General features: G+C 39.7%; 1 protein-coding gene across 6 annotated transcripts in view; it reads left to right on the forward strand.

The window, feature by feature from the left end:
- PHACTR2 (phosphatase and actin regulator 2) overlaps nt 1-20140 on the forward strand; it is a 257822-nt gene that overhangs the window by 234289 nt on the left and 3393 nt on the right. For 4 of the 6 annotated variants that reach the window (XM_032873080.1, XM_032873084.1, XM_032873083.1 and 1 more), the window contains one exon: nt 11609-11685. In XM_032873080.1, coding sequence (XP_032728971.1) covers nt 11609-11685 — 77 coding nt within the window. Of the gene's footprint in view, nt 1-11608; nt 11690-20140 lie in introns of those variants that run through there. The other 2 variants (XM_032873081.1, XM_032873085.1) reach the window with 1 other exon arrangement.

Below are 20140 nucleotides of genomic sequence, written 5' to 3' on the forward strand. Positions count from 1 at the left end.
TGCAAGAAACACCTGAGCACAAAGAAGGAGCCAAAAGAAAGGGAGAGGTTAAATATATATTAGAAAAGGTCGGTAACTGATACAGTAGGGCATAATCAATGGAGCACCAAGAGAATGTGTGTATGTAGAAAAGACAAGGAAGAGACCCTTGAGGCTGGGATGGACACATGCTGAGGAATGTGCCCTGATGGAGGAGGCTTTCACAAGGCAGGTAAAATCACTCAGGTCGAGAGCAGCCTCCAAGGGATGAAGAAGACGGCTACTCAGGTCATGTGTCAAGCTCACCACCAATCAGTGCCTCACTTCCTGAAGGAAATGTCAAGTTTCTAGGGTTCCTAGAATTGCTTGTAAAATACTTAATGTGGTTTCTTAACCTCACACCTGTAACTCCCTAAGTAACCTCCAGCCCCATGCTGTTCCCTAGGTGTCCAAGAGGAAGAGCACCTGGCCTTGAGAGCCTTGTGTTCTGGTAAGAGGGTATACTCATGGACACAAGTGCAGTGAGTGACAGACAGTGAGTGTGTGGAGCCTGAGGGAGCATGAGGGAGTGTGAAGGAGTGTGAGGGAACGTGAGGGGGAAGGTGGGAGGATTTGGGGCAAGCCCTCCCAGCCTTGAGCTGAGCCTTAAAGGTGTCTCCTGAAGCATGTTGTGGACAGTGGGAGCCTGCCGTTTGCCCACTGCTCACCGCTCACGTCCAGGTGTCCAGCAAGTTGTCATGGAGGGTGAAAAACATGTCTCCCTCTGGGAGCCCCTCTCGAGCTGATGTGAGTGATGTGAATCACTGCTAAGACCACTGAGTGTGTTTTATCCTGATCACAGCCCTCTGCTCTTCCCTTTTCTGCCTCCCACTTAATTCTGAGTGGTTTCCACTGCTTTATTTGCCTTCCATGCTTTATCCTCACCTTTCAGCAGCAGTAGACTTCACTTGTGACCTCATGTGTATCTGATGCCCACAAAGAAACACAAGGCTTTAGGTCATATGTAGTCTTCAGAGTGAGTGTTAACAACGGATAACATTTCTTTCTCAACCCTAAATCTATCTCAGGTCTTATCTTACACATTCTTCCAGTGTTTTATTTTTCAGTTATGTATTACATCACACGATAGAGAATATATGAAACAAATGTACCGTTTTAATAATAAAAAGAAGACACCTGTTTTATTAATCCCTGAGCATTACTAATACCTGAACAGGGCCCCGTGGACTCCTCCCCAACTGCTTTTCCCTCCCTTCTGGAAGGAATAACCACTATGACTTTTGTGTTAATCATTCCATTTCTTTCTTTTCCTTTTAGGATTTTAACCACTTTAGCCATAAACAATACATATGTATTTCTTGATTTTGCCAGTTTGGGAGTCTTAGTGATTGGAATCATACAACATACTTCTGGGTGTTGCGTCATTCAGCTAACAAAAGAATTTGGATTGCTGGACTAGGTGATAGTTATTCTTTTTCACTGGAATATAATATTTCATTATGTTTATTAGTCACAAAGTAATTATCCATTCAGTTGCTAATTATTTAGTTGGTTTCCAGATTTTAGGTGTACAAGCTATATTCTATGAAGATTCCTATATCATCTTCAAGTTCACTGATCCAAGGTTTTTTCTAACATATATTCCTGGTGATGGAATTGCTGGGTCCTACAATATAGGGGTATTCAGCAAAATTAGGCAGTGTCAACAGCTTTCCAAAATGATCGCTCTGGTTTACCCTTCCACAGCAAAGGTTACCCGTCATCCAATATTCTTGCCAACATGTGATAGTCAGGTTTTTTTGTTTTGTTTTTATTGTTTTTATTTTACATGACAACCCAGTGGTTATGAAATAACATCATTATACTTATACTTTGCCTCTCATTAATTATTAATGAGGTTGAGCATATTTTCATACCTATTGGGCATTCAGGTTCCACTTCTGTACCTTTTGTCTATTTGGTGGGGAGTTGTCAATTTCTCGTTGATTCATAGGAGTTCTTCATATATTCCAGTTTATATATTGCAAATATGTATGTATCTTCCAATTATGACATTTCATTCTCTTTATGGTTATCTTTTGACACAAAGAGATTTCTCAAATTTAATGCAATGAATTTTTCCACCTTTTCTTTGTGGCTTGTGATTTTGTTTCTTTGAAAAAATTCTTCTCATACCAAAGTTGTAAATGTATTCTGCTAGACTGTTTTCTAAAACATTTATAGTTTTGCTTTTCACATTTAAGTTGTTAGAACTGATGTTTTTAGAAGATATAAGAAATGCCTTGAGCTCTGTGGATCATCTTTAATATATTTCCTGGTTTGCTATTTGCTCTTTGATCTTTCTCCTAATTTTCTTGGCTTTATTTGTTCATTCTTTTCTAACTTAAGGTGAACTCTTTAAATCATTAACCTTCTGAGGTACCTGGGTGGGAGCATCTGACTTCAGCTCAGGTCCTGATCTTGGGATCCTGGGATTGAGCCCGGTATCCCAGGCTCAGCTGGGAGTCAGATTCTCCCTCTCTCTCTGCCCTTCCCGCAAATCCCTGCCTGCATACCACCACCCCTGTTCTCTCTCAAATGAATAAATAAAAGCTTTAAAAAAATAAGTCATTAACCTTCTTCCTTTCTTATTTTCTGATATAACCACTGAAGGCTATAAATGATGCCATATGTGAGTGGTTCCCAACCTTAGCTGCACATTGCTCTCAAGGGTGGGGGTGGGGGAGTTTTAAAAATGGTGATGCCTGGGTCTGGGTCCCACCCTCAAAGATCCTGATTTAAATGGACTGTAGTATGACTTTAAATATTGGGATTTTAAAGGTATGTGGTCAGTAATTATAAATGTCCCATATATCCTCAAAAACAGTGTACGTTCTACAGTTCTGGGGTATGGAGTTTTAAATATGTCTGGAACTTAAATTTGTAAGTCTCATTCAGATTTCTGTATCCTTCCTTTTTTTTTTTTTCTTTTTTGTCTACCTGGTCCCAGACCAAGAGAAGGATGTGTTACCTCTACTATTGCATATATTGATGTTTCCTTCTCTTTATAATTCTATTTTGCTTCCTATATTCTCAGATTGTGTCAATAGATGTATATAAGTTTAGGATAATTACATTTTCCTGATGAAGCCTTTATTATGAGACTCTACCCAAGAAATGCTTTCTGTTGTAAAGACTGTTTTATCTAATACTATTTTAATATAAAGTTGAGTTATTTTGGACCACCTTAGTGCTAGGAATTCAGGCTGTGAACCCATGTGAGGGCTACTTACTGGTTCATATTCTCAGGGTAGATTTCATTCTGCCTCACCTGCTAAGCACCAGCATGACATTATCTATGTTATCCTCTGGGGATCAGACATTCTAGTGTATCCTACACTGAGGCTATGCCATGAGACCCCTCTCTATGGTGGGAAGGTCATTCATTTGGCTTTCCACCTTTGGTAGGTTTCATCCCTGGTCTTCAGTATCTCACCACACTATGAAAATGACCGCCCTCAGTCACCATATTTAACATAGCAAATGCCCTCAAGGTCAAAGGCAATGTCATTGCTCAGCTTACTTCATTTCTCTGAGCTTCATCTTCATTTATTCTTTCTGTCAAAATATAGTTTACTTTCTTATTGGCTGATCAGTACATTTGAAATAATTTTTAAATGTCATGCTCAGCATTTTTGTTGCTTTTCAAGAGAAGGGCTAGTCAAGGCATGTAGAATGTTGCTTTGTAAAATCAAAAAATTTTAAAAAATAGTGTAGGGGCGCCTGGCTGGCTCATTTGGAAGACCATGCAATTTTTGATCTCAGAGTCGTGAAGTCAAGTCCTGTGCTGGATGCAGAGATTATTGAGGGGAAAAAAAAAAAAAAAAAAAAAAAAAAACCTAAAGAAAGAAATAGTGTACACTGTTTACAAGTTTTCTTCCATTCTTCTCCCCTAGTTGTGGGCTTTTGGTCATTCACCTCTCATTTATTGGCCACTAGATGACCCTGTTCAGTCACCATTTCTGTGTAGTGAACTTCCCAAAACTTAGTGGCTGAAAATGACAACCATTTTATTCTATCTTACAGATTTTTCTGGGTGGGGATTTAGTCAAGGCTCAGCTGGGCAATTCTGCTTTTTGTGAGGTTGACTGTGGTCACGCAGTGTCCCTCAGCTGACAAAGAGGTTGCTCTGGAGGGTCCCAAATGACTTCTTTACATGTCTGGTGTTTTTGAGAGGATGGCTCAGAAACTAGGCTCGGTTGGGGCTGTCCACCAGAGCACCTTCACAGCAGAGTGGCCTCGGAGTGGTCAGACTGCTTACATGGTAGCTGGCTTTCCCTGGAGCAAGTGCCCCAAGAAATTAAGGTGAAAGCTGTATGGCCCTATCTGACCCCAGTTCAGAAGATACCTAGCCTTACTCCACCACATTCTTTTAGTTACAAGTGGGTCATATGAATGGCCCAGCTTCAGCGCAAGGGGCATTAGCTCTGCCTCCCAGTGGGGTTGGCAAGGTCATACTGCAGAAGAACTTGAGGGCTGGAGGTGTGATTGCTGCCATCTTTTACAAATATAATTGCCACATCCACCATTCCCAGCTGGCTTGATATTCAAATGCTGAGCTTCTGAGAAGCAGGTAGGGGGTGTCCAGGGAAATGAGTAAAGATCACATCAGGTGCAAAGTATGCAAGCCCTGAGAGTGTCAATGATTAAATTTTCCATACCCTAGAAATAGTTTTCTAACTCATGTCTGTTGTTGAAAGGTTAAACTCCTCCATCTTTAGTTATAATGGAAAGGATTTTTCTTTTTAACTTTGTGTTGAAACAAAAATAGATTTTTCTGCTGGACTTCTAAACTGCAGGGGAGATCTACTTGGTCAGTTTTTCTTCTGTAGGCCTAGTGTCTGTTCAAGAGTACTTTTAAGGCACATGACTTGCATCTCCCCTGCAGAGCAAACTTTGAGCCCCAGAGCACGGCCAGGACCCCTCCCTCCTCATATCTGAGGCTCATTTTATACCTTGTGACATTGTCTATCCCAGTTCTCCTGACACTTGTGAAAGTCTAAAGGGCAGCATTTTTAGAACTGGATTTATGTGGTAAATTTTTTTTTCCTCGAAGAAAAATAGGAATGATTTCTTTTAGATTAAAAGAATGTTGTATATTTTTTAAAGATAGAAAAAAAGCAACCATTTAAAATGCCGTTAATGTAAGCACCTTATGTATTCATGAGCGACTCATGTGTGTTGGCAAAAATCAGAATATTCAAAAATACAAAAAGAAATACCAATTATAATGCACAGCAATGCATATTATTTTCTACCTAAAAAATGAAATTGTTATAATAAATAGTTATTTGTTTTCCCTAGAAGTTAAAAGAGGAGTATAATGAAATGTTATGTATTGCCTAGAGATACTAAAACTATCAATCATTATTTTAGAGTGAAAATAATACATGCTAATCATCATTACACGTATATCTAGGATTTTTGTTGCTTTCTAAAAGATCTTCATAATGCTTCATAAAAATACTTCATAATGCCTAGTGATCAGGTTAAAGAGAATGTATCTTATTGAGTGAGTATATATTTTATTCTATCCATAAGTAATATATTTTATACCAATTAAGTATAAAAATCTGTGATTTAACTTTCATGTTAAAAAAAAGTTTTACTTTTTATAACTTTTGAACGGTGTATCCCATTTAAAGAAAAAAAATTATTGGAACTAAGTATTTCCACCTCTGCTCTCAAAATAAACACTGAACTTCCTGCCTCCTAAAGGTGTCATCCCTTCTCTCTCCTTTCTTAGTGCTCTGTCTTAGCCCCACTAAGATACTACTTTGCATTTAAAAAAATCTTTGCGGGCGCCTGGGTGGCTCAGTGGGTTAAGCCGCTGCCTTCGGCTCAGGTCATGATCTCGGGGTCCTGGGATCGAGTCCCGCATCGGGCTCTCTGCTCAGCAGGGAGCCTGCTTCCCTTCCTCTCTCTCTGCCTGCCTCTCTGCCTACTTGTGATCTCTCTCTGTCAAATAAATAAATAAAATCTTTAAAAAAAAATAAAAAAAAAATAAAAAAAAATCTTTGCAATTCAAGTATAAAGAGAAGAAATCAGGAGGCAGTCAATAACCATTCAATGCCCATTCTATGAAAACACTGTAGGGAATCTCATAAATCTGGTAGTCTTATTAAATTGCTCATATTAGGAGAGAGAAGTGGTAGGAGAAAAGCCTTATTAATTGTGAGGGGTTTTTTGTCTACCCCCCCATTAACTGTGAATTTGATTGAGCTTAATTCACCTTTGAGACAGCATTTTTAATCTTAGAATATGTGTATTTGAGTAGAGCACTAGAAACAGATGCTCATACAGTAAGATACAACATCTGTCTGTATCTGTGCTGAAGTAGAAAAATGAGCCCTAAGATGACAGGACAGACAGGACCAGAGGAGGCCATCAGCTTGGCCTGAAGACTGAAGCTCACCAGCAGTTGTCATCCCCCTGGGTAGGCTGTGGAAGCTCTGTCCATGGTGGAAAGGGGAGGGCAGGCTTTGGAGCTGGGCACATAAAGGTATGATTCCTGACTTGGCCACTTGGAAGATGCTACTTTGGCCGAATCATTTAACTCTGGTTTCCTCACTAGTAGAGCTGATTATATCCATCTTGGGAATTAGGTAGTGTATCCATAAAGTTCCAGTTCATCAATAGATGGTAGCGCTCACCAGTGTTACAATCCATGGGCAAGCTTGATAATCTAAGCTTTCTTCCCCACTGGCGAGATTTTCACTATGCTGTGAAGCCTCAGTTTACAGTCTAGTCTAAAATTATCTAGTGAAAGAATTGAAAATTCCGATGATACATGGATTTGTCCAAGAAGTTACTCAAGAAGTAATTCTTTATTAATATATCAAGAACAGTCTTATACCAGGGACATAAATATGAACATACTACCCTTTCAGGAATGTACTGTCTAAACAGGACCAGGTTGCAGGAAAGAGAGATGATTTTAATTCTATACAGACATAATCTTGGCCTGTTCCTGGTTGTCCTGCAGCAAAGAACAGTATACTTACCTGTGCATGGTATTGAGCTTGAAGAAGAATCAAGAACCTCCCTCCAAGGGCACCTGGGTAGCTCAGTCAGTTAAGCATCTGCCTTAGGCTCAGGTGGTGATCTCTGGGTCCTGGGATCAAGCCCCGAGAGGCCGGCTTCCTGCTCAGTGGGGAGTCTCCCTCTCTCTCTGCCTTTCCCCCACCCCCACTACTGGCACTGTCTCTCTCTCTCTCTCTCTCAAATAAATAAATACAATCTTTAAAAAAAAATTTCCTCCTGTTCCATATCAGATTTTTATCAAAGAAATAAGCAAAAAAACATCAAATGAGGGAACTCCAGTTAATCTTGGCCTCACAGCTCACGTTGTTTGAGAAGGCAGCAGAGTCCATATTTTCAACAAATCACCAGCTCCTTGTGGCAAGGGTGATTCCTGAGCCGACTAGAGGGGATTAAGCAAACCTTCTCACACCAGTTATCACTGGTCAGTTTTAAACTTCATTTCAGTTATTCTTCTTTCCTCTCTCTTCTCTGTAATTCTCACAGTACCAAAAAATGCTGTGTATTCAGTCTCAGGGCGTTTGTTTTGTTTCAGTCCTAGAAATACCTGGCTTCTGGGGCACGTGGGTGACTCAGTCGCTTAAGCATCTAACTCTCGGTTTTGGCTCGGGTCTTGATCTTAGGGTCTTGAGGTGGAGCCCTGCGTCAGTCTCCACACTCAGTGGGGAGTCTGCTCCAGATTCTCCCCCTTGCTCTGCCCCTCCTCCCATTCATGCATGCTTGTGCATACTTGCTGTCTCTCAAATAAATAAGAAAAAAAGAAAGAAAGAAAAAGAAAGAAAGAAAGACAGACCTGGTTTCGGCTCAGTGGCTAACTAATGTTGGTCTAGCTCAGCACCATTCCGGCTCCAATCTCACCACAGCAGCCTGGCTCTTTCTGTCCCATATCTTTCTACAAAATCAGTCCCATTTACATTTATGGGACGAGTCCTTAGTCCTAAACTCTGGTCTCATTTGCATAGAAGGAAGTTAAGATTATTGTACCTGTATTTTCTGAATATGAAGCATCTTTAACTACTCTTTTCCTCTCATAACCCTCTCAGGAAACCTCTTTATTTTTTAAAGTTTTTTTATTTATTTATTAGAGAGAGAGCAAAGCCTTCAAGAGAGAACATGAGTGGAAGGGGAGGGGTGGAGGGAGCGGGAGAAATCACACTCACCGCTGAGCAGGGAGCCCAATGCGGGGCTCAATCCCAGGACCCTGGGATCATGACCTGAGCCGAAGGCAGAGGCTTAACCCACTGAGCCTCCCAGGTACCCCAAGAGACCTTCTCTTTAAATAGTAAGAGGAAGCAACTCTTGGAATAAAATTGTGGTAGTCCTGCAGTGAACTTTGAAAAGGAGTATTGCTTTTCTTTAATTGCCTATAGTTACATCTTGCTGATATATATTTTCAAACAACCAGTCCCTATAATTTCACATCGCATTCATTGCCTATAACTGACTCATTATTCCTAATTACAAACCAGCACACGCAACATGGAGATCTGAGGCAATTATCTGGATGACTTGGGCCCTGAAGCTCATTTCAGTGGAAAGACTGTGGATCTTGAAGTAAGAAGGCCTACGTATGAGCCCCATCTTTGTCCCTAACACCCATTTGATGTCTAGCAAGTGACATGATCTCTCAAGGCCTCTGTCTTATCATTTGTAAGGTGATACAGCCTTCGGGTTATCAACTCCTAGTGACTTAACCGTCTTTCTTTGCTTGCCCCTTCCAAGATGGCTCCTTCACCAGCACATCTGTGCCTTGTTGCTCCTTGGCCTCTCTCTCCATCCCCATGGCTTCTCATCCTCATAGGCCTCTTCCTGTACCTTGGCTTTCTCACAGTGTGGTTTCCTGAGGATAGTCACATTGTTTTTTTACATGGCAGCTGACTTCCAAGAAGAAGGAAACAAAAGATGCCAGGCCACTTAAGAGCTAGATTCCAGACTGGCTAAACTTCCCCCCTGGTGTACTGTGTTGTTTAAAGCAATGGCAAGACTTGTCCAGATTCAAGGCTGGAGAAACAGACTCCACCTCTTGATGAGGGAATGCCAAAGTCACATTGCAGATGAACATGTGGGATAGGCCCAAAAATCTCAAACTGACTTTCTCAGAAAAAATGCATATGTATGTTGTCATAAATGAATTGTCAATGTTACTTATGTAAGGGATGTTTAGCACATAGTTCACCATTGGAAATAAATTATACTGTACTCTTTTTTTTTTTCAAATTCTGTATCTCAACTGGTTCTAAAAGAATGCTTTCATTAACTTTTGTCAGACTCTTAGATTGATAGCCAACCTACTATTGAGAATAAGGATTTTGCCTTATTTGTCTGAATCTCCTTCAGTGATGTTATCTTCTTGCACAAAGTAGACTCTATAAATAACAGTGAAAGAATTGTTAGTCTCAATCATAAACTAAAATCTATTTCTTCTTTCGGAAGTTTCACAGTAAGTGTACAAAGCACTTTCACGTATGCTCTTAATGGAGCTTTAAAATACTGTGAGGAATCTTCATCCCCATTTTCCAGAGGGGAAAACAGGTTTTGGAGCAAAATAATTCACTGAGGGTCCCACTGCTATTGAAGGCATAGGTGAGGCGGCAACCCATGACTTCCAACACCCAGTGTATCTAGTAACACCTTACATTCAGAGAAGAAATTTAAAATGAACATGGAGACAAGATTCTCTGGCACTACCCATATTTTAAAAAACTTCATTTCGGGGCTCCTGGGTGGCTCAGTGGGTTAAAGCCTCTGCCTTCGGCTCAGGTCGTGATCCCAGGGTCCTGGGATCGAGCTCCGCATCGGGCTCTCTGCTCCGTGGGGAGCCTGCTTCCTTCTCTCTCTGTCTGCCTGCCTCTCTGCCTACTTGTGATCTCTGTCTGTCAAATACATAAAATCTTTAAAAAAAAAAAAAACTTCATTTCAAGGAAGTCTTTCCAATAGATGCTAACTGGAGATTGGTATTATAGGACGTATTCACTGTTTTCGGCTCCGGGGTTAGGTATCAATATTTACAGTGAGTACGACAGAGTTTCCTCACTGTGCTCTTCCTTGTGAGACAAGGTGGATGGTCTTACCACAGCAGACTTGGGCCCACAAGTGTTTCTCTGCTTGCTTCATCTCTTTCAGAACCTAGTAGCAAGAATTATTGCCACAGTTCCCAACCGCAGTTTCCCCATAGAAAGTACAGAGGCTGAGGAATACAAGTAGGGAGATGTGAGCAATGTATGACTGCAGGATTTAAATATAACCCACACAAGCCTGTTGGGGGAAAGCTTGTATATTGCAGAGTGACAGTCAGTGATGGGAGGAGGCCGGAGAGAAGCCTCAAGGCTTCCTTCTGTCTTTTCCCTTTTTCTAAAATTCATCATTTTCCAACCACAAACTAGATTTTCTTATCTCTCAGCAAAGTCATTCTCTGTAGTTTGCACTATTCTAACTTTGGGCTGAAGAGTCCATCTCTCAGAGATTAGGTTATGGGGATGTTTTTATTAATAATTTTACTTCACATGAGGGAATCTTCTTAGTGGAGAAATTAGGAAATAAAGATAAGCACAAAGTTGAAACCAGAAACCATCCATGATCCAGTCACCGTTGTTAATAGATAACTGATGTTAATGTTTTGATGATTATCTCAGTTTTTCAACCTAAGGGACATAAGCATCTCTTCAAACCCCAACATCTATGTGACATGGGTTATGTGTTTATTATGTGGTAATAGTAATCACATCCGATTAGTACATTTTCTTTGAGTGGCTTTAAGTGCTGTGCTGAAATTTTTCATTCTGATTGTCTGAATTTTCAATATTAAAGAATAAATAAGCAACTGCCTTCTCAGTAGTTCTATGGCAGTTGGTCAAAGCCATGTTGCTGTGGGTGGTATGAAATGCAGAACTTTCACAGGAAAATGATACTGTTTCTCAGAAAATCTTGGGGTGCCTGGGTGGCTCAAATGGTTAAGTGTCTGCCTTAGCTCAGGTCCTGATCCCAGTGTCCTGGAATCAAGCCCCGCATGGAGCCCCACATCAGGCTCCCTGCGAGCAGGGAACCTGCTTCTCCCTCTCCTTCAGCTGCTCCCCCTGCTTGTGCTCTCGTTCTCTCTGTCAAATAAATAAATAAAAACTTAAAAAAATAAAGGTGCTTTCCCGTAGCACAGACATACTCATCATGGTGTCAGATGAGGAAGGAAAGAAAGAAGGAAGAAAGGAAGGAAGGGAGGGAGGGAAGAAGGGAGGAAGGAAGGAAGAAAATCTTATGACCTGGACTATTCTTGTGGTCCTCAAGGGTGGGGGATGTATGTGACTCAGACCAGGCCCCAGGATGAGTTTAGCGAAGGCCTTCTTCCTCTCCTCCTTGTCAATAACACTTCAAGGAAATCTGCCCTGGTTTTAGTATGATATTACATTTATCTTACCTTTACCTAATAGAAATTAGGACTCTCTTTTTGCAAGACATTTCTTAAAAGAATGTCTGCTTTGTTGATGGTGTGTAGGCTGAGGAATTATGTGACCTAAGCGACAATTCTGTTTATCTTTTTTTTTTTTTTCCTATTCAGGCAGCAATAAGGAAAGAACTAAATGAATTTAAAAGCACAGAAATGGAAGTTCATGAAGAGAGTCGACAGTTTACAAGGTAGGTGGGCAAAATGAGGTTTGGCATATTTTATATTATGTGTATTTTATCACAATCAAAAGAATTATTTTAAAGACAGATGAGCATAACACCATCTAATGAACATTTAAAAAATTAAGTCTTTTTTTTTCTTTCTTTCACAGAAGTCTGAATCATTCCAAAGGGCTATGTTCTGGTTTCTTTCTTAGTCTTATTTTCTGGGCCAGAAGACAAGCATTAGAATCATTCATTCTGTTCTTGAAGAGGCTCAGTTGAAGTTTTATGCTCAGAACAGATGCTGGTGAGAGCCACTATGGGCACATGTGTGTCTGCTTTGGGCTCACCGTAGACATAACTTAGAGAAGATAGAAACTCAATTTTCAGAAGACCTAACTTAGATTAGGAATCTAATTTTTACTGCTCCTGCAGAAGGTTACAGCAATCCTACCCTTTTTCCTCCTAGTACCCTTGGGTTTCAGTTTATTCTTGTGCTAAAACCAGAAGGGACCTGCGTGATTATGTAGTCTGACCACCCGCTTCTTCACAGGTGTTCTGTTTCTTTCTCTCTAATGGGTTCATGTGCTTTGCTTTTTTATAACATGTATGTTCCTAAAAATGTGCATGCCAATTAAATCTCAAAAAATTAAATTGCTAACAAACATACCAGGACAGATGATTACATGAAGAAGACCACAGTAGGTCTTTCAGGAAAGCAAATAATGATTCCCTAGGCTCGAAACAGCCTCAACTAGGCATACACCCTAGTGCTACTCTCTCTGCGCTGGTTCCTGTTGGTGGTGGTGTTCTATGCTCATAGCATGTCCTATGATAAAGGAAGTAATGGTATAACTTCATAATTTAATAGCAGGTCCCTCCGCTGAAGTTGGTAGAGACCTCCTTGCTCCTGTGATAATGTTTGGCATGCAGAAGAAACTCCCCTTTCTTCTGGGGGAGTTGTATTTGTCTTGCTTCCTCCTATATCATGTTTATTTGTAAATGCATTTAGGGCTCTTAGCCATCTGGATGTATAGGATTTTTCTCTATTTGAGGTCTGCTTCTAATCCTAATTGACTCTTGGACCAGTCACATGGACAGATCAAGCCAGACCTACTGTCTGCTCCTTTTCTCCCTTCCACTTGCGGGGTCAGGAAAAGTTCATGTTGATATTTGACACCTGTGGTCCCACATCTCCAGTAAAGTTGATCATAATAAGGTGGCTGAATATTTATGGTGACATTGAGTTGGTGGGGACCTCCAGGTAACTGAACAGATAACATGTACGTGTTCGTGCCTTTGAGTCCTGACCCCTGAGGTAGAGTGACTGCACTCAACCTACTCTTTATAATTCAGGATCATTTGACTTCTGCATAGTCTTCCTAGAATTCATAGTATCTGATTACCTAATTATCATTTGATAACATTGGAAGAATAAATGAAAATAGAAAAAAAACAAATTTTTTAAAAATACATTTCTATGGAAGTTCCAGTTTATGAAAAATAAACATTTATACTGAAAGAGGTTCTTTCTCTTCTGTCGTATATTATGAACAAGTGAAAAAGAAAAGGGTTTCAAGGAGAGTAAAGTTCGTTTATTTTTTGCATCTATATTTGTTATGGGCACAAAGGATATATTCTACTTAAGCATTCAGATAGTGCAACAAGCCATCAAATAAAAATGAAAACTCCCTTTACTCCCTCCTTTCTCAACTTCATTTCTGTCCTCACAGGTAATCAGTGGTTAAAGTTCAGTGTAGATCCTAGTAGACATTTTCCTGTGTATTTACAAACATGTAGATGTATATATATGATCTACATGTATGTACACATATGCCTTTATGTACACTCTGAGTCACACACAAAACAGCATCTAGAAGATTTTTCCATATAAGTGTCTATCTTTCATTTGAATGACCTTGTGGCATTCTATAGATAATATACCATAAGTTATTAATCAATTATTCTATTGATAGATGTTATGGAATTTTCAGTGTTTCATTAGTAAAACAGTGACTTGACTTTCTTTATAAATATGTCTTTGTGGGGGCACCGGGGTGGCTCAGTCGGTTAAGCATCTGCTTTCGGCTCGGGTCATGATCCCAGAACCCTGGGATAGAGCCCCGCATTGGGCTCCCTGCTCAGCTGGGGAGACTGCTTCTCCCTCTCCCTCTGCCTTCCACTCATTCTGCTTGTGTACTCTCTCTCTCTCTCTGTGTCAAATAAATAAATAAACATTTATTATATATAAATAATGCATATAAATAAATTTTTTAAAATGTCATTAAAATATATAGATATCTTTGTGCACACATGCCAGTGTTTCTGTACTAGTAACATGAGTGGATTCGCCAGGTCACTGGATTTATGTTTTTTACATTTTAAAAGATGCTATTCTGTAACTTGCAGTTTATGAGCATGCCTCGTGTATCACCTCATCAGCACTGGCGGGACAGGATGGTGGTAGTGGTGGTGGTGGTGAGGGGTCTATAGTCTAAAAACTGAACATTGATTCCTATAAGGTTGAGCATCCTTACATATCTTTATTGACCATTTATTTTTAATTTTTTATTTACTTTGACCAGTTTTCTTTTGGGTTGTCTTTTTCACATGAATTAGTAAAAACTCCTTAGATGTTGTGGATATTGGCTCTTTATTACATATGTCACCATACTTTTCCTCAATTTGTTCTTAACGTTTTAACTTTTTTGTATGGTCTTTTGTTTAAATTTTTGCACATTCAAATGTGTCTATATTGTTACTTTTACTTCATTGTTTTGTGTCTTACAGAGGAAAACCAAGGTTATAAATCTATTCTCTTCAATTTTTATATATGCCTTTTTTTTTTTAACGCTTAGATCTTTCATCCATTGGGCATTTTATTTGTGTGGGTGATTTAAGAGAGTAAACTAACTTTACTTTGTTCTAAATCAGTAGTTAGGATGAATGGATAAATGAGATGTGGCATATGTATACAATGGAATATTATTCAGCTATCAAAAAGAATGAAGTCTTGCCATTTGCAATCACATGGGTGGAGTTAGAGTGTATTATGCTAAGTGAAACATGAATGGAGCAAGAACATAGTATGCTAAGCAAAACAAGTCAGTTAGAGAAAGACAAATACCATGTGATTTCACTCATATGTAGAATTTAAGAAACAAAACACATGAACATAGGGGAAGGGGAAAAAAGAGAGAGGCTTTTAAGAGACTCAACTATAGAGAACGGACTGAGAGTTGATGGAAAGGGGTGGGTGGGGGGTGGGCTAGATGGGTGATGGGCATCAAGGAGGGCATATGTTATGATGAGCAAGTGATAACTCATTAAATTCTGCTCCTGAAACCAATATTACACTATATGTTGACTAACTAGAATTTTAATAAAAACTTGAAACAAAAATAAAGAAAGGAATCAGTAGTCAGTTGCCCCATTTATTTCCGCCTTGATGTGAAATTCTTCTCATATACACGTGGATCAGTTCCTGTATTCTTTATTATGTTCTAGTGATCGGTTTCCTGTCATTGCACTGTGTCACACTGTTCAATTAGAATAGATTTATAGTGTGTTTTTGTATCTGGTAGGGCATTTTTTTCACCTTCAAAATTCCATTGGCTATTTTTCTGTATTTACTCATCTACAGAAATTTAGAGTATACTTGTTGTATACTATAAGTCTATTGATATCTTTATTGTTTAAGTAAATATTAATAGATGTAAATAGGGATGAGCTGCATTTTAAGAGAAAATTATATGCTTTTTTTTTTGTAACAAGGGTAAGCTTTAAAAGTTTTCCAAAAAATGTATTGATTACCACTCTTTAAAATGTCTATCCAGATAAGGAAAAATTAAATATTCATATAACTAAGATAAATATGCCTTGCTTAAGTACTCTTTAAAACCTGGCAGCAAAGCCAATGTCTGCTGCTATTTGTCCATTAATTTGTATTACATCATTAGAGTTGCATTCCAGTAGAGAAATCTTTTGGCTCTCAGACTTGTAAAAATCGTGCTTACGATTTTCAAATTGTTTTCAGGATTTCTTTTAAGAAGATAAAGTTTTGGTAAACATTGTTGAGTCTAATCAAAATAATACCAAAATATGATAATGTTTTACATTTAGAAAATTGTTTATGGAGAAGATATTGTTGCTCTTAGCACCAGCCATCCTTGAAGGGAATATACAGGTTGTGGATCATTACTTAGCCCTTTAAATGCAATCTAGATAGAGAGCAGCTCACTTATTAGCTCTTCTTATTAGTGCCAGACATTATCTCCTTATATCAAGTAAGCCTGCCATTCAGAACCTAAATCTGTTAATTCCCTGTGGGATTTAGGTGGTTCATAGAAAGGTTGAGGCAATCCTGCGCCTTCTGCCCAGACATCTCTTTATCCAGAGATAATCTTCCACACAGCGATGTATCAGTGGACACTGGAAAGATCCATTCCCATACAGATCTTCCCATGTGTCTGTATCTCTGGAGAGATTCACAAAAAGCTGGGAACATTCGTTGCCTCTGGGGAGGAGAATTGGTGGGTAGGGGCAGGCATGAAAAGGAGGCTTTCCACTCTATGAATTTTTGAGATACAAGAATTTATTATCAGAAACAAATATTTAAAAGAAAAATAAAGGTTCCATTCCCTAAGTCCTCTTTCTGTAAATGAAGATCCCATCATGCTAGCTTTTCTTAAACAATGTGCCAGCACTAAAATTAATTGTGACATTCTCATTACTGGTGTATCCAGAAGACACATCTGAAACCTCCAGCATGGGATATATTCTGTGACATGTTCGATCTGGCGCAGTAAAGAATTATAGCCATCCACCCTTTTCATCTGATTCCCCTGGTTTCTCCCAGCAACTTTTAGCAAGCTCTCCGGCATTGCAATGCATTCTGGGGCCACGTAACAGGGGTGAGGACTAGTGGTGCCCATGAGACTTCATCCTGGAGCATGAGAGGTTCCAAGCTCTAACCCCAGCTTCTTAGAACACTCAGTGCCTGTCCGGCCACATCCTGTGTTTTCTGCCACCCAACAGCTGCCCACCCAGCCCACCATTCAAAACCCAGAAGACCATTTGAAGGGCGGTGTATTACTTAATAGGATTATTGCATTCTGGGAGGAGACCACCATGGCAAAATAAAGCGACTTCCCTTTCCATAGTAAATGGCATTTCTACAACTTAAGATGATTCTCTAAATTAGAAAGACAAATTGTATGAAAGGTCAAATTTTACTTAAAACCTACATTTGAAAATGGTTATAGCTGAACGGTAAGATGAAGGGTCATTGTAATCTTCAGGATAGTCTCTGTTTTCCAGAATTTAAGTGTCCACATGGGTTAGATTTATAATCAAGAGAGAATATTATTTTTATAAAAGTAAACTTTGAATTTGTAAGTAAGAATAGAGTGTGCAGTGTAGTACTTTCATGTTTATAATTTTATTAGCTTATTAATTATTTACTTGTTATATTAAGCAAAGAATCATTGAATTGATGCTCTTAGAATCAAAGTGGGTCTCAAGAGATCGCTGGCATATTATTAAGTGGTATGTTAAGTGGAAAAATCAGGATACTCTTTACTTTTTATATGTTTTATTTAAAAATTCAGATACATAAGGAAAAAAATTGGAGAATAACATCTAAAAGCTCTTAACAGTTTCTTATAGAATGGGATTATAGTTTTGGGGTTTTTTTTTTCTCTACTCCAGCTTCTTTAATGTGGTTTGAGGTATGTGGGTGGGTGTGGCTGTGTGTATTTAAAGTTATTAGCTTGTTCTATACCATCTTCAGTGATTACTGTTCCATGTAGATTTACAGCTAAACTGCTTTTTAGCTTCTAGATACGCTTATCAGAATGTGACTTGAGGGGCCCCTGGGTGGGCTCCATTGATTAAGCCTCTGCCTTTGGCTCTGGTGGGGATTCCATGCGCTCTGCTCAGCAGGGAGCCGGCTTCTCCCTTTCCCTTTGCCCGTCCCCAACCCCAGGATCCTGCTTGCTCTCTCTTTCCCTCTCTCTCTCTCTGCTAAGTGAATAAAATCTTTAAAAAAAAAAATCATGACATGACAGGAATTACATGTGGGACCTCATTGAAAAATACAGGGTGTTCCACAGAGGAATAAGAAGGCTTCTTCTTATAATAATAAGGAATAAGGAATAAGAAGGCTGCTCCCTTCTATGGGTGCCTCACGAACCTGGATAGAAACTTGAAAAAGCTGCAAAATGCTGCTTTAACCAGCATTGAAGGCATATGGCTCAGTATTTGGAATCATAAAAGCCTATCCAGCGTGTAATCTGCCTTTTCAGGTAGAACTAGGAGCTGCGGTTAGGAGAAACTGCTCATTTGTTTAATGTGCGCATGCCTTGACGATGAAACCCTTTCAAATAAAGGAGCAATGAATGATTCAGGATTTCTGTATCTATGTATACGAAAGTAACATTTTACTTTTGTGGGTAATTTGTTATGTTCTGTTATCTGAATGATTTTACAGGAAGGGGGAGTAAGTTTTTATATGGTAATTTGTGGAGGAATGTCTTTAGGGAAAAGAATGATCTTTACCTGAATTCCAGGATGTTAAAATAGCTCCGCCCCCATTCACTTCCTCTCAGCAGTATGAAATTAAGAAAGATGTATTCCAGTTTTAATAATAAGAAAATGTAGGTAACTTCACATTTGAGTCTCAGGAGATTCTGAAAAAAGAGTGGTTGAAAAGTTTCAGTATCCTTGGGGCACAATGTATCTATCTATTGCTCAATCAACTGAAAGCCTAAAGCCCAACTCATTCTGTCAGGTGATCTTCTAAGGAGGAAAAGCTGAACTTCTCATATTTCAGAATGAATGCAAACCATTGGGTAGTAACAAATGCAAGACCAATTTACATTTTCAGTACCTCTGAGCTGAACTTGAAGAAAAGATGCCTAATTTAAACAGGATATAAATGTCTTTTTCTGATTGGATAGTGCAAGAAAATATATGATGTGGCTTTTTTATTTGTGGGATTTTTGTTTTTTGTTTTTTAAACCAGGTCTGGTAGTCCATATAAAGAGAGGGTACATTTCTGACCCCTGGCTTTGTCAGCGTGTTGTGGCAGTCACACTACTGGTTGGGATACCTTCTTCTCTTAGCCAGCCCTAGGAGCTATGCTGATGGCCTGTGACCTTCCACACACCCAGATGTGGAATTCATTCTCTGACGGGATCCGTGGGCAAATAGTGCCTGCGGAAAAAACAGAAAACTTTATAGTGTCCGGCTAATTTGGGGGAAATTAAAAGCAGAACACTTTCCAGGAAAATGCTGGGCTTTAGAAAGTTTGAAATCTTCTCTGGTCCCCTGACTACTCACTTTGTTGCTCAACTCCCTTGTTCGTTTATTGACCTTCTGCATCTCAGACATTATCGGTGTGAAGACCAAACCTGCCATGTCTTGTTTCCCCATGCTTGTCCTTTGAATCCAGAGCCACACGAAGATTAGGGCACTGTGGAATGTTTGCTGTACAAAGCCCAGCAAATTAGTAGAGGGCTAAAATAATTGCTAAATTAGAAGAGTTCGTATTGAATTCCTAGAAAAGTTGAACCTAACAAAGAGGGACCTTTGAGAGCTCAGGGTGGGAAGCCCCTGCACGTGCCGTGTATTTGTCTGTATTGTCGGGTTCCCCCGGGGCTCCTGTCCCTTTGTGTGGTATGGACAGTGCTTGTATGTCCTGCGTGGAGAGAAGTGATAGTGCTCATTTCAACCTCAAGGATGTCACTGGACTTGCTTTTCTAGTAATTGCAAAAAGTTTGTGCTGAGCCCATTCTCACCTAGTTCCCTTTGTGACAAAAGGCAGATGTTTTTGAGGAAACCGTAGTTATCAAAGTACAGCCTAGGGGTGCCTGGGTGGCTCAGTGGGTTAAAGCCTCTGCCTTCGGCTCAGGTCATGATCCCAGGGTCCTGGGATTGAGCCCCGCATCGGGCTCTCTGCTCAGTGGGGAGCCTGCTTCCTCCTCTCTGTCTGCCTGTCTCTCTGCCTACTTCTGATCTCTCTCTGTCAGATAAATAAATAAAATCTTTAAAAAAAAAAAAAAAGTACAGCCTAGGCGGGCTCAGTCAGATAAGCATCTGACTCTCAATTTCAGCTCAGGTCATGAACTCCCCACACCGGGCCTGATGGAGCCCCACGTCAGGCTCCATGCTCAGTGCCAAGTATGCTTGGCATTCTCTCTCTCCCTCTCCATCTGCCCCTCTCCCTGCTCTCCCTGCTCACTCACTCACTCTCTCAAATAAATAAAATCTTAAAAAAAAAAAAGTAGCCTAAGATGTGGAACAGGACTTTTCTCTGGTCAAAATTAATCAAAACTAACTGACAGATTTAGAAATATAACTGGTTACCTTTTCCTTTGCATTCTACCCAGAGGGCACCAAGAAAGCTCTGAATGAAAGTATGAGTGAAGGCATGTCCTGGTTCTCATAGTCTGGTCTAGGTTAGGAATAGAGTCTGGAGCCT

The sequence above is a fragment of the Lontra canadensis genome, unplaced genomic scaffold (genome assembly GCF_010015895.1).
Source record: "Lontra canadensis isolate GAN:19392208 unplaced genomic scaffold, GSC_riverotter_1.0 scaffold47, whole genome shotgun sequence".
Taxonomy (NCBI): Eukaryota; Metazoa; Chordata; class Mammalia; order Carnivora; family Mustelidae; genus Lontra; species Lontra canadensis.